This window comes from Momordica charantia, assembly GCF_013281855.1.
Source record: "Momordica charantia cultivar OHB3-1 chromosome 8 unlocalized genomic scaffold, Mcharantia_2.0 BLBB01000008.1, whole genome shotgun sequence".
In the NCBI taxonomy this organism is placed as follows: Eukaryota; Viridiplantae; Streptophyta; class Magnoliopsida; order Cucurbitales; family Cucurbitaceae; genus Momordica; species Momordica charantia.
In genome coordinates, this window is record NW_028275166.1 from 24,093,880 (window position 1) to 24,108,928 (window position 15,049).

The window sequence follows — 15,049 nt, forward strand, 5'->3', positions numbered from 1 at the left end:
TGTCATTTCCATTATTCGTTTTGTCTTGTTGTCTTCTACGAGTTTGTAGATCTCTGTCTTATCTACAACTTTGTCGTCTTTCATATCTTGTGATTCAATTTGCTTCTGGGTGAAAAGTTCGAAAATTTATATTCTGTTCTAGAAAACTGCTATACCCGATAGCATGTGTTCTTCTTTGTTCTTTATATATTTTTTTACTTGAAAAGCATGCTAGATCTGAATTGTGCTGTCGAAATTGCCTATTTGTGTTAATCTGGCTATTGGTATTAAATCATATCAGTTATGTTTTGATTTATTTCCACAACTAACCATTACTCATTAAATTATTGGCGGTTACAATTGTCTCAATTAATTTCCAACAATTTGTTGTTCAATGCTCATGATGTTTTTCTTGTGTAACTCATATCTATTATAAAAGGCTGAATTGAACTCCATAAATTCTCAAAATAGCCTAATTGTTCAAGAGTTACATTTTTGTTCTTTTAAATTTATTCTCGTTCCATCTTAATTATCATGTTCCAATTCTGTCACTTTCTTCTTTAGCTTGTTTCTGATTTGAGTTTTGAATTTACTCCTATATCAAGTTATTTGAGTGTTTTCTTTGTGTGTTATATCTGACCACTTGAGTTGAAAACTTTGCTCATTGGCTAATGTGAGTGAGATTGTGAGTTTCTTGAGAGTGTTGTTGTTTTGAGTAAAAACACGAGTGATTATACCTTTACGAGTGTAAACACGTGAGGGAGTGCTTGTGAAATCCATTTTTCTTTGTTACTTTGTTTTCTTTTGCAGGCATGTCTCAGCAAGAGAATTTTACAAAGTTTTTCCACAACATGGAGCATTTGACAAAGACGCTCCAAAGATTGGATTCGAGATTCAAATCTATTGAAAAACAACCAACGCATCCGAAGCAAAAGAGGAGTAATAATTCACTACACCATAAGGAGTATTGAAAGGCTGAAGGAAGGGAATATGGTGGATGTTTCAATGCTGTCCAAAGGAGAAATCTAAGAGGAGTTCATAATGTTGATCATACCATGGGAAGCATCAAGCCTAAACTTCCTATGTTCTATGGTAGGACAAACCCGAAAGAATACATTCAATGGGAAAGGCAAGTTGAACGTGTCTTTGATTATTATCCTTTAAGTGATGAAAGAAAGGTAAGACTCATGGTTGCTCAACTTCGAGATTATGCAATTACTTGGTGGGATAAATTAGTTTTGAGTAGGTGGAGGAACCTTGAGCGTCCAATAGACTCATGGTATGTTCTTAAGCATTTAATGAGAGAGCATTTTGTTCCTAATCGTTTCCATAAGTTGAAATCTTTGAGACAAGGGAACCAAAGTGTGGAGGCTTACTATATGGAGATGCAAATGTTGCTTGAGGAGTTTGATATTTATGAGGTTGAGGAGGCTACAATGGCTCGTTTCTTAAGAGGACTTAAGAAGGAGATTGTCGAACGACTGGATCTTCAATTTTATGAGGATTTAGAAGGGATGGTGCACATAGCCATACAGATTCAAAAACATCTCCAAATGAAGTCTACAAGGTATACTAAAACAATGTCAAAGATTCATATATCTTTAGAGAAGGTTAGTTTACCTACTAAATCTAAGCCAATTGTTGAGGTAGAATGTGATAAAATTCAAAAAGACATAGTTTGTGACCTAGTGCCAATGTATGCTAATAGTGTTTTATTTAGTAGGCAACTAGATTGCAAAGAATTGTTTGATTGTAATACTTCTACTATTGTAACACCGGCTTCTAAAGAAGCATATGATGTTGTGTGTGAGTTAGGGAAAAAGGCGCATGAGGTCGAGACAAAAGCATGTGAATTGTTTGAAAAAGAATCTTGTGTGAGAGAAAAGCATGAGATTAGTCTATGACCTAAAGAGAAAAATGAGAGAAAAGCCAAGAATGTAAGCTTGTTTGAAAAAGTTTCTGATGTCAACTATGTTTTATTTTCCAAACAAAACATTTTTGATCTTTTGTACAAAGGCGTTTGTTATCTATCGGGAAAGCTTAAACCATGTTGGTCTAGTGTTTCCCTTTAGTTTTTACAGGAGGCTAGAATACTCATTGAGAAGATTGAACCAAAGAATGCTTCCAAAGTACACAATGGCAGCCAACATGTGGTTTACAAGGCTGAAGCATCTCGTGAGAAGCAAAAATTCAAATTTGTTTTTAAATTCATTTATGGCAGGAAGCATACAATGTTCAAATTGGGTGATTGGGTTTGGAGATCCTATTGGAAGGATCGATTTTCTGATGGAAAAAAGTGGAAGAGGAACCCATGTAGAAATATACATTTGACTTTTGATGATTTTAAGAGTGCTCTACATGGCGAGTTTGATGAAGATTACATATTCAATGCTGCTGATTTCCGTCCATTTGATGTAGGAGATCCTTTTGATTCGAGGATGAATCCTATTGAATAAGGGGAGGATGATATGAACCAAAGTGTCTTAGTGCTCAAGGATTTAAAGGAAGATGTTGAGAATTCTATGTCCAAATTGACAACAAATTGGAGTTGCATTAAATGCACTCTAGTTTCATTTATGGCCAACTCAAGATGCATTCATGGAAGTCAAAATTGAACTCAAGATGCATTCATAGAAGTCAAAGTTGAACTCAAGTTGCATTCAATGAACTTAAGTGCATCTCAAGTTTCATTTATTGCAAGTCATCTATCAATTAATGGAACGACACTTAAAACTACTTCAAATGAAGCTTCATTTACAATTGGGAGGTTACAAAGACTTTGATGGGTGACCAAGACTTCAATTCTCGGATTTAAACCTCTTTTTATTATATTTTCAATTTTAAACATTTCATTTATGTGTTTTAAGTTACATTTTAGCTAGTGAATGTTATGACCATCATGTAATTGGGAGTTACAACCTTTCAAATGCCTTTAGGTTACTTTTAGGGTTCTTTTGGAGGCTATAAATAGCCTAGCCTGTTTCTTTTGAAAGACAGATTTTATGATTGAATGAAAGTTGCTATTTTGCTTCGAAAGCCTAGAGCTTGTTTTTCTTTGCAATTATTGGGTGTTAAATTTGCATGCTAGAATCATTCAAGTAGCCTTGATCAAGCTATCTTGTGGAGTGGTTCGAATCTTGAGTTTAGAAACAAGTTTTCTCTACTCTTGATATCGATCATCAAGATAAATCCGTTCTAACTTCTTCCTTGGGTTGACATCATCTCGATTTGGGGGTTTTAGCATTTGTGATCTAGGGGTTTGCATAACCATAAAGGTTCTTAGATCCAATTGGCTATTGTTTTCTTATCATTTGGTATCAGAGCTTTAGGCTCAAGATCGGATATATGTTTCCATTGCGTTTCTGTTCAATCTATCTTTGAATTTTTTTTTCTCAATTTCGTCAACTTTTCGTATTCTGTCAAAAAGCATAAAAAAGTCATATTTCCGTTCGTCTTTGGATTTCTTTGCCTTCGACGTTTTTATAGACCTCTTTCTGCTCTAAAACTTTGTATTCTTGGACTCTTACCAATTCTGATTTCTTCATGGTGAAAAACGTTCATTTTCATAATCTGTCATAAAAATCCGTGAGCATGCTCTTCATGTGTTCATCTTCTATTCTTATTTTGTTCCCCATTTTAGATGTTATTTCAGCAAATTAATCTCCGATTTGGTGTTTAAAACTAGCCAATAGCCATTTAATATCGTTGGTTACACTTTGATGAATTAATTGTGCTAGTTGGTGGACATTAACTTGGGAGGTTACACTTTTGCTATTTATTCCAGTATTTAATTAACCTCATTTTGTCATCTTGTTTGATTTATTAGTTTCTTTCCATAAGTCAAGTTAGCTTGTTTATGTTCTAAGTGTGCTACTACTATCTATTGGATTGCAAACTATTATGGCTTCTCCATTTTAAATTTTGAGAGCAATGTATCACCAAAGAGAAAGTCCATACAAATTCATGTCTCCTCATGGACGACGACGTCGTGAGAACCACTTAGTACAGATCCATATGCGAAGGAATTGGCCGAGATTCGCAAATGCATAAATTCCCTCAATGAATTGTGCCAAGAGTTTAAAGTGATATATGAAGACATGAAGAGGGATGAAGACATGAAGAGGCATGTCGCACAATCCGTTCAAACAGAAGAAGATTGTACAATGCCTAATGAGGATGACCAACCAATTCAACATGAGGAAGATCATCCTACGCTCCACGTTGAAGTTTCCAATTGTGAGGTCATTACACAAGTTGTGGAAACCAGGAAAGAAAGTGTGGAAATCTCTATTGATTCATGTCAATTAGAGTCAAAGAGTAACAAAAGTGAGGAGTATGTGACAAACATGATAGAGGATTGTATGGAGATTGAAGTTGCAAAGAGTTCGGTTACAAGAGTTTGTGAGGATAGTATTATTTTGTTTTCAAAACGACACATACAAGAACTTGTAAATGAAAGGACTTGCTTTCTAACGAGTCCACTTAGATAAAGTGTGTCAAGCTTTTCTTTTGAGTTCTTGCAGGAAGTTAAAATGCTTATTGAAAAGCAAGATCCAAGGGTTGCTTCTCAAATGAGCCAATACCATTCACATGTGAAGTATGAGACAAGGGGGCTATATAAGAAACATCGTTTCAACTTCACTTCCAAATACATCCATGACCAAAACTCCAAAGTAAAGGGAGATCCAAGAACAGTAAGACCATGGGATGCACATGACTTCAAATTTACCTTACAAGGAGATCCTTAAATTCGAGGATGAATCCTTTCCAAGAGGGGGAGAATGATATGAATCTCCTACATATTCAAATCAAATAGAAGTCAACTCAAGCTTCATTCAAGACAAAGGTATCAATTATAGATTTCAAGTTCATGCTACATTAAATGAGGCTTCATTTGATCCTTTATGGTTACAAAACTCTTGATTTGCTTATTTAATCTTTAATTTTTGGATTTATGGTGTATTTTTAAGTATTTTCAATTTTAAAACTTTTCATTTACTTTTTAGGTTACAATTAGTTAATGGTTGTTTATGCCATTGATAAACTTAAGTGTTCCAACCCTTCAAATGCCCATATGTTACTTTAGGTCTGTTTTGGAGGCTATATATAGCGATGTATGTCATGTCATAGAATATAGATTTGAAGATGTAATGAAATGAGCCTTTGAGCCTTTCTTTTAGCCAAGAGCTAATGTACTTTGCAATCTAGTGATAGCTTGCATGTTTAGGATCATTCAAGTGAGACTTGATCTATCTTGCTTGTGGAGTGATTCAGATCTCAAACAAGGAACAAGTTTTCTTGCCTTGAGATATTTGATTATCAAGGTAATCCGGTTTTTACTTTCCTTGGGTTGATTCCATAATCGTTTTCGGAGTTTTTGGGATTGAGTTCTATGGGTCTTGTTCGTTAGCAAGGTTCTTAGATCCAACTCTCAAGTGTTCGATTTTGAGGTTTTAGCATTTGTGATCTAGGGGTTTGCATAACCATAAGGGTTCTTAGATCCAATTGGCTATTGTTTTCTTATCATTTGGTATCACAGAACTAGGCTCTAGATCGGATATATGTTTCCGTTTTCGTATTGCTCTTCTTGTTCTTTGTTTTGAATTTTTGTTCTTATTGTTCATCTCGTTACATTCTGTCCACGTATCTAAAATACCAAAAAAGTGTCATTTCCATTATTTATTTCGTCTTGTTGTCTTCCATGAGTTTGTAGATCTCTGTCTTATCTACAACTTTGTCTTGTTTCATATCTTCTGATTCAATTTGCTTCTGGGTGAAAAGTTCGAAAATTGACATTCTGTTCTGGAAAACTGCTATACCTGAGAGCATGTGTTATTCTTTATTCTTTATATTTTTTTCACTTTCAAATCATGCTAGATCTGAGTTGTGCTGTTGAAATTGTCTATTTGTGTTAATCTGGCTGTTGGTATTAAATCATATCAGTTATGTTTTGATTTATTTCCACAACTAACCATTACTCATTAAATTCTTGGCGGTTATAATTGTCTCAATTAATTTCCATCTTGTTTCATCTTAATTATTCTGGTCATTTTCTTTCTTGAGCTTTTTTCTGATTTGAGTTTTGAATTTACTCCTATATCAAGTTATTTGAGTGTTTTCTTTGTGTGCCTTATCTAATCTCTTGAGTTGCAGTCTTGCTCATCGGCTTACTTTTCAATATTGGAGTGTACTTTGCCGAGAGGGTAGATTGAGCGTTTGTGAGGGAGTGATTCATTGTTTGAGTGTTAAACACGAGTAAAATTCATTTACGAGTGGAAACACGTGAGGGAGTGCTTGTGAGGTCCATTTCTTGTTACTTTAACTTGTTTTGCAGCATGTCCAATCCTGAAGATAATACCATTCCCGATGCCCGAACGAGAGAGGCACTAGAAGGAACTATGGAACGATTGATTCGTGGCATGGAGGCTTTGACAGAACGGATAGGAAGGTTGGAGGCTCAAAACCAAGCTTCGGAGAGAATTCCACCACCACGTGTTCTAGATGAGGATGATTATAAAGGTGATGGATCTGATCATTGGGAGGACGATCAAGTTACAGTCTTGGCGGCTCCAAGACGGGGAGAGAGAAATGTTGGTCGTGGCTTAGATCGAGGGCGAGGCCGAAGAGGCTACCATAATCTCTAACGGAGAGCTCCACGGGAGGATGCTCAAGTTGACCAAAACTTGGGAAATATCAAATTGAAGCTTCCAAAGTTCTATGGTAAGACTGATCTGGAGTCTTACATTCAGTGGGAGAAGCAAGTGGAGTACGTATTTGACTGCCACAATTTTAGTGAAGAAAAGAAGGTAAAACTATGTATTGCTCAATTTAAAGATTATGAAATAACATGGTGGGACAAATTGATGTCAAGTAGGAGACGAAATCTTGAGGCGCCAATCGATTCATGGTATGAATTCAAGGAGTTGGTGAGAAGGCGGTTTGTTCCTAGACATTTCCAAAGGGACACGATGCAAAAGCTACAAGTGTTGAGACAAGGTAGCAAGTCCGTGGAGGACTATTACAAGGAGATAGATTTGTTTATGGATCGACTTGATCTTAAAGAGGATATGGAGAATCTCATGGCACGATTTCTGAATGGCTTAAACAAGGAGATTGCTGATAAGGTTGATCTACAACCTTACTTTAACATTGAGGAGATGTTGCATATTGCCATAAAGATCGAGAAGCAACCCCAACGAAAGTCCCAAAGGTATTCTACTAAACCTTCTTCAAGTACTTATACATGGAAAAGGGATAGTAAGCATGCTAAATATAAGTCTAAGACCCAAGAGTTAAGTGAGAAACCTAAGGATAAGGGAGAGACTTCTTATAAGGGGAAAGAAAAGGTTGATGAGACTAAGGAAAGAAATAGAGATTTTATGATTGAATGAAAGTTGCTATTTTGCTTCAAAAGCCTAGAGTTTGTTTTACTTTGCAATTCTTGAGTGTTAGATTTGCATGCTAGAGTCATTCAAGTAGCCTTGATCAAGCTATCTTGTGGAGTTGTTCGAATCTTGAGTTTAGAAACAAGTTTTCTCTACTCTTGATATTGATCATCAAGGTAAATTCGTTCTAACTTCTTCCTTGGATTGACATCATCTCGATTTGGGGGTTTTAGCATTTGTGATCTACGGGTTTGCATAACCATAAGGGTTCTTAGATCTAATTGGCTATTGTTTTCTTATCATTTGGTATTAGAGCACTAGGCTCTAGATGGGATATATGTTTCCGCTTTCGTATTGCTCTTCTTGTGCTTTGTTTTGAAATTTTTGTTCTTATTGTATTCTTATCATTTGGTATCAGAGCGTAAAATTAAAGATTAAATTAGCAAATCAAGAGTTTTGTAACCATAAAGGATCAAATGAAGCCTCATTTAATGTAGCATGAACTTGAAATCCATAATTGATATCTTTGTCTTGAATGAAGCTTGAGTTGACTTGTATTTGATTTGAATATGGAGGAGATTCATATCAGTTACCCAATACACTTGAAATATCAACTACCATGCCAATATTAAAGTCTCAATTTTGTAGATTTTGGAAATTAAAACAATTAAACTACTGCAATTGTAACGGTAATTAAAAGACAAAATAGTTAAGAGATACGACATAAAGACGTTTTTAACGTGGTTTGGTTTCCCAACCAACCCCACAAGACCACGCCCAAAGATTAAGATTAACAATCAAAAGTTAGTACACCGATGCATAAGAGAAGTCCTTTTTTAAATCATGTCACAATAACTAGATGGCTCCTCCTTCGATTTAATGTTCAAAGACAAGCTCCCCTTGTGTTGTCATTCAATTGTAAATGCGTCTTCTCCCAAGATTGGATAGAAATATTACTGAATAGAAACAACTCATAGAATTGCACTTATCAAATTATATTAAAAAAAAAAGAATCCAAAATATTACGCCATAAAAAATGCTGAAATAATTTGAGAGAACAAAGAGACTTTGCTCTACATTTCTTACTTGCTATATTCCAAGACTACACAATAAATAGACAAGAATAATTGACGTGAGAAGGAAAGTGAATTTACCATCATTCTAATTAAACCACATAATATTCGTCAATACAATTAAATCACAATTCTCACACAATTAATTAGTAAAACTTTCCACAAAAAAAAAAGAGAAAATAACCGTTGGAAACAATTAAGAGCTCAAATTTAAATTCATATTCGAAAACACAAACAATTCGACACATAAATTAAATAAATAAAATGATTAAATGAAACTTAATGTTTTTACAAAAATGCCAATAATTTCAACACATTTTTAAAATTAGGAGACAAACACGAAAGAAAAACATATAACATAAAGCAAGATATGATAACATAATGAGACAAACCCTTTAAAAAAAAAAAAAAAAACCTCGGCTTTGTTTTCAGATTGATACATCCATTCAACTCTTTTCACTCACTTTTATAGGTTACTAAGTCAAACTTTCATACTTGTATGACATTTTAAAAGTAGGAAACTATTTTTTCCTCGCATTTTTTTCGTTTTAATATAACGAATAAAGATGGAGAATTCAAATTCATTACCTTTTAATCACGGACAAATACCAATTATCGTTGAGGTAAACTCATGTTAACATGTTGTCCTCAAAGTTATACTATAGAACTATAATGAAATTTATAAATTCAATTGAGTCATGAAATTAAATAGACATTTGTAACAAATTCAATTACATCGTTCTCTTTTTGAGAATATATATATATATATATATATATATATATATATATATATATATATATATAAGAGGTAGTATTGATGCTGGTTTTAGGCATTGGGGCAGTGTTTATCTTGCTTTTGTTTCGCTCTGCTTTACTTTTTTCCTTGTTTTGTTTCTTTTCTTCTTGTTGGTTTTCTAACATTTTTGTGCTTTCCTTAGCTACTTTTTTAGCCTATCTATAATTACTTATTTGTGGGACCTACTTCTTTTGCAATATTGGTAACATTAAAAAAAAAAGTAAAATATGAATTATATTTTTATTTGTCTATTATTTAAATTTTAATTAAAATTATTTCATTTTATACCATTAAATTGAACTTATTAGTTATATATTGTTTAATTAAAAAAAATTCACAATCTATTATAATTAAATTAATTTAAATATGGTACTTAAAATCTTTTTTTTTTTGAAAGATATATGGTACTTAAATCTTTGTGTTTATTATATTTTATTTTCTAATTTCTTACCCTTCTAAAGTGAGAGTGTATGTATTTATGATGGTTTCTTATAGTATAGTGACTTTAAATAAATCGTTCTAATCAAGTATTTTCTCTAAAAATAATTTTAAGCATTCTCATTAAAAGGTTATTCTCATTATTTTATTTTGTAAACAATATTTTAATAAAAATATAATAATCGTACGTCCCCATGCCTGGTTCACTTACAGTTTGAGGAGTAAATATTTCTATGAACAAATATCACATGTAAAATATGAAATATGAATTGTTCAATTGGATCTAAATTTATGTTAAATAAGTTAATATACAATATTTTAATTCTTACTATTAAGAATTAAAATTGATGAAGGAGTCAGACAAGACTTATGACGAGTTTGAGAGTGATTTTAGAATAGCTATAATCATTTTTTTTCATATTAAAATCACTTCTATTTTAAAATAGAATATTTGATAAAAATTCGTAAGTGATTTTAGAAAAACTCAAAATTACTTTAAGTGATTTTCCATTATGTTGGGGAGGAGATTTGAACTCTCAACCCTAGATTGAAGGTAGATGTCAATTACGAAGCTATGCTCACTTTAACAGTGATTTCCATCAATTACTTGAAGGATTGATCCTCCTAATGATTGTTGACCAAAAATTTAATAGAAAATTAGTTTTTTATTGGTCATTGATTTAATTTTCAAAATTGTCTTTCTTTTCACCTTAAATTTTGAGATTTTTTTTTCACTTTCTAAATTTTTTTTCATCGGCTAACTTTGGTTATCTCTAATTTTGTTTATTCTCTAAAATTTTTGTAATCTTTCCAAATGTTTTAGTTCTCATTTTTTTAAGTTTATTTTTCTCTCTAAAATTTTTGTCTTTTCTCACGTTCTAAAATTTTTGTTTCTCTCTCTAAACTTTAAATATAATCATTAAAAATCATTTTTAATTATACAAAAATCACTTGAAAAAGTCTATAACCAAACATTAAAAAAACGAATTATCACTAAATCTCTTTAGCTAAAATCACTAATTCTAAAATCATTCAGTTCCCACCCTTATAACAGTTTTGGATTATAGATAAAGGATTAAAAAAGAAAAGAGAGAGAGAGAGATTTTTTTTATTTTTTATTTTTGGAAAAGAAAAGAAAGAAAGAAAAAATATTAAAGAACTTTTTGGCGAAGCATGTTGGACTTTATTGGCCTGAGTTCTCACTTGAAATTGACAAAAATAACAATAATTTAGGCATGTGGGTCTCTTCTCCATCAAACCAATACATAATAAATAATAAATTCATTTATAGAACTAGTCAAACTCCAAAATCATAACTCCTCTCTCTCTCTCTCTGCTTGTATTTCTATTTCTTTCCCCTTTCCTCTGCCCTTCCTGGAAGTTGGTCTCTTCTTCTATACTCAAAATACTTTTTTTTTTTTTTTGGACCAATTTTACACATACACACAAAACAGATCACTGTATTACAACAACGAAAGAAGAAGACGAAGATCCACTTCATCTTCATCTTCATCTTCATCTCCATGGGGAATCTCTGCGGCACTCCCGTCGACACCCATAGCCCTCCTCCCACAAAACCAAATTCCCCAGGTCAGTTTCTTTCTTCTCTTTTTCTTAAAGAACAGATTTTTCAAATTTTGGAATTGGAATAGTAAAATTTTTTAGCGGTGCAGCGAGACGGAACGGCCCGACGGACGGCGGCGCGAAGCCGATTCTGAAGGTGTACACTCTGACGGAGCTCAAGACGGCGACGAGGAACTTCCGGCCGGACACCATGCTCGGGGAGGGCGGATTCGGGAGGGTCTTCAAGGGCTGGGTCGACGACGTCACCTACGCGCCGTCCAAGGTCGGCGTCGGAATCGCCGTCGCCGTTAAGAAGTCAAACCCCGACAGCTCTCAGGGTCTCCGCGAATGGAAGGTAATTTAAAGAGGAAAATTTGGACTTTTCTTCTCGGAATATTGCAGTAAAACGACGGCGTTTTGGTTTTGGTTAATAATAAAATTTGAATACAGGCGGAGGTGGAATTTTTGGGGAAGTTCAGCCATCCAAATCTGGTGAAATTGGTCGGTTATTGCTGGGAAGAAAAGCAATTTCTTCTCGTTTATGAGTATATGCAAAGGGGGAGCTTGGAAAACCACTTATTCCGAAGTAAACTTCTCATATTCTCAAATCTCAAACTTTTTTTTTCTTTTTTATTATTATTATTTTTGGTTGCTGATTCTTTAAAAATTTCAAATAATTGCAGAAGGCGTAGAGCCGCTGTCGTGGGATACGCGGATTAAGATCGCAACAGGGGCGGCGCGTGGGCTCACGTTCCTGCACACGTCGGAGAAGAACGTGATTTACCGCGACTTCAAAGCGTCCAATATTCTACTGGATGGGGTAATTAATTAATTGATTAATTCCCTAGATAAATGTATGTCGTTTATTAATATTGTATTTATATTATTATATGTATGGTTTTGATATTTTTTAACATTATTGTGCAGGAGTTCAACCCGAAGCTGTCAGATTTTGGGCTTGCCAAGTTGGGCCCATCCAATGGCGACACCCACGTCAGCACAAATCCGGTTGGCACCTACGGCTACGCTGCCCCCGAGTACATTGCAACCGGTATTACCTCCCTTCCCCATCCCACTGTTTTCTCCTTTATTTATTTATTTTTTTTAAGTATAAAGATTGCTAGATTGGAGCTATAATTAAGTTAAATTGCCTCTATTCTATTAAATTTAGAACTATTAAAACTTTCCTCTTAAATAATACATTTGGGAGTGCATTTTTGTCCTTGTCAAAATCACTTTCATTTTTATTGATTATGTTTGATAAATTAAAAAACTGATTTTTAAGGTATATTTGAGTTGATTTTGGAAAATCAATTATTCTTGACTCCCTTTTTTCAAAATCGGTCATTCAACCATCACTCTCTCAAACACACCCTTAATGGTAGTTTTATTCGTTAGGTTAGTTTACTGGTTCAAAATTCAATAAAAAATAGTGAAAATATTAATCTATACTATATATAAAATATATAACATAGAGAAACTTTATCTTCTCATTTTATCATTTTAATTTAGTCGTTTTCTTTACTATTTTGAGGCCAAGTTTGTCATTCATCTCTCTCGCTCCCACTTTAAATCTGTTTAAATTCCGCAAAGTCTCTCTCCCTTAGCTCTCCCATGCCACTCTCTCTCCCCCAAATCCTTTCAAATTCCCCAGACCCTCCTCCACTTCCTCTCTCTTCCCACGCGGTCTCTCCCTCTCCAAATTCTCTCAAATTCCCCCATTCTATCTTCTCCTCTTTCATCACGCCATCCCTCTTAATTTCCAAATATTTTCTATGTCTATGAATTCTACTTTTCTCAAATAATTTTTTCTCTCTCTCAAAATTTCATTTATCTCTCCTAATTATTTCATTATTTTTCTTTCAAATTCATTATTAGACTCTTTTTTTCTCTACCCATCCAAATTCCTTACTCAAATTATCATTTGTTCAAGTTTGTTTGGAATTTGTAAAGGTGGAGATATATTGTTTAGAAAGAGGGAGAGAAAATTAGAAGGGTGGGGATGGAGAGAAAATTTGTAAAGATGAGAGATAGTATTTTGATATATAGATAAAATTAAAGAAATTTGTTTGAATGGCAAAATTGTTGTTAAGGTAATAGTAATAAAATGATAAATTTAAGGTGCACCTAGTCAATGATTAAAGAGCTCAATTTAAAAGATAAGTCCAAACTTTAATTGAATCAACCAAATTCTCTAATTAAGTTAGGTCTTAAATTTAACGGCACAAGTGGAGCCAATTCAACTCTTGCTTGATTGTAGTATAAACTCGTAGACCAACCAGCTTAGATCTCAATTATAATTAACTATTTTCATTTTTCACAACCATTATAATTTTTGTTATTTTATGAAAAACAATTTCAACTTCTAATATTTTGGAAATGGCCATAATTGAACAGGACATTTGTACATAAAAAGTGACGTGTACGGGTTCGGAGTGGTGCTGTTGGAGTTACTGACCGGACTCCGAGCAGTGGACCCAAACCGGCCCAGTGGATCTCACAACTTAGTGGGCTGGGCCGGGCCGTTACTGACGAGCAAGAAAAAGATAAAGAAACTAATGGACCCGAGGCTGGGGGAGGACTACTCGCCCAAAGGAGCGTGGGCTGCAGCCGAATTGGCGTTAAAATGTTTGCAATCTGACCCTAGAAAGCGGCCTTCCATGGAAGAAGTTCTGGAGAATCTAGAAAAAGTCAGTACCTACAGAGACAGACCCAAGGAGCCCAAATCAAATGCCCGGACGCCCACCCGCTATTGATTTTTGGGCTCATCTCCAACCACTCAAAGCCCAATGCTATTGGAATTCGAGGCCCAATTAGATTTTCAATCCACTCTGTGTGGTTCTTGAACTATTGGAAGTGGTTATATATTATTCACACTTTTTTTTTTTTTTAATTTGTAGATGTAGTAGTGTATGTATCCATCAAAGCTGGTCCTTTTTTCATTTTATAAAATATGAAAATGTTACAAAATCCTTTTATTCTTTTTTGGGGAGGAAGGCATTAGGTTTTGGACCAATTTTTGATATCGTCTCTCATGTTTCAAAAGCTTCAAGTTTGGTTCGAAGTATCATAGTTTTATGGAATTTCAACCTCGTCTTGGAAGTTTTTGATTTTGTATTTCTTTCTAACATCGTTATTATCAGTAAAAGGTATTTTTGTACTAATTAACACGTAGAATTATATTTGCAAATATGAAAAAATTTTAAAAATATTTCATATTTCGTTATTCTAATTCTACCTTCGTTATTTCTAAAAATGATATACCTAATATGTGATATACTTAATAATAGGAAATCAAATTAAATATATGCATTATATACTTCATATTAAATATATCATTGATAAATCTTTTCAAGTTAAGGATTTTAGTTTAAGAACATCCATGTTGATGGGCAAATTTGGATCACCTGAATCGTCAAACTCGCACCAATTAAAAAAAGAGAGATGATCTGCAAAACAAACAGAACAACACACAAGTGTTATGTGGTGCTAGCCACATACTTTGATGGTTAAGTTAGAATAAAGTTTTATGTGAAGCTTAGCTAAAGGTTAGATTTCGTAGCATACCTTTACTATGATTGCTTTCTTCATTTTTATAGAGGAGAAATCCTAAACCTAATGGGATATCCTTTCCTCAAATCTAGTGGACCTCTTTTTTGAATTGTTTATATAAGATAAGATATCCTCTTCCTTTCGTATAGTTGGCTTTCTGGACCTTCTTCCCTAACTGTGGCATTGTATGGACATGAATGGAGTTCAAGATTTGAACTAAGGCAACCATCGAGGAACGGATCCATGTTGGGGCCGCAGAGCGC

General features: G+C 33.9%; 1 protein-coding gene across 1 annotated transcript; it reads left to right on the plus strand.

Annotated features, from left to right (window-relative positions):
• The first annotated feature begins 10,965 nt into the window (after positions 1 to 10,965).
• On the plus strand, positions 10,966 to 14,204 carry LOC111020682 (putative serine/threonine-protein kinase PIX13). The gene is made up of 6 exons (XM_022297407.2): positions 10,966 to 11,261; positions 11,345 to 11,589; positions 11,685 to 11,820; positions 11,918 to 12,054; positions 12,162 to 12,285; positions 13,632 to 14,204. Exons 1-6 carry the CDS (start codon positions 11,195 to 11,197, stop codon positions 13,988 to 13,990), a joined length of 1,068 nt encoding a protein of 355 aa, XP_022153099.1. The 5' UTR covers positions 10,966 to 11,194; the 3' UTR covers positions 13,991 to 14,204.
• Positions 14,205 to 15,049: the final 845 nt, after the last annotated feature.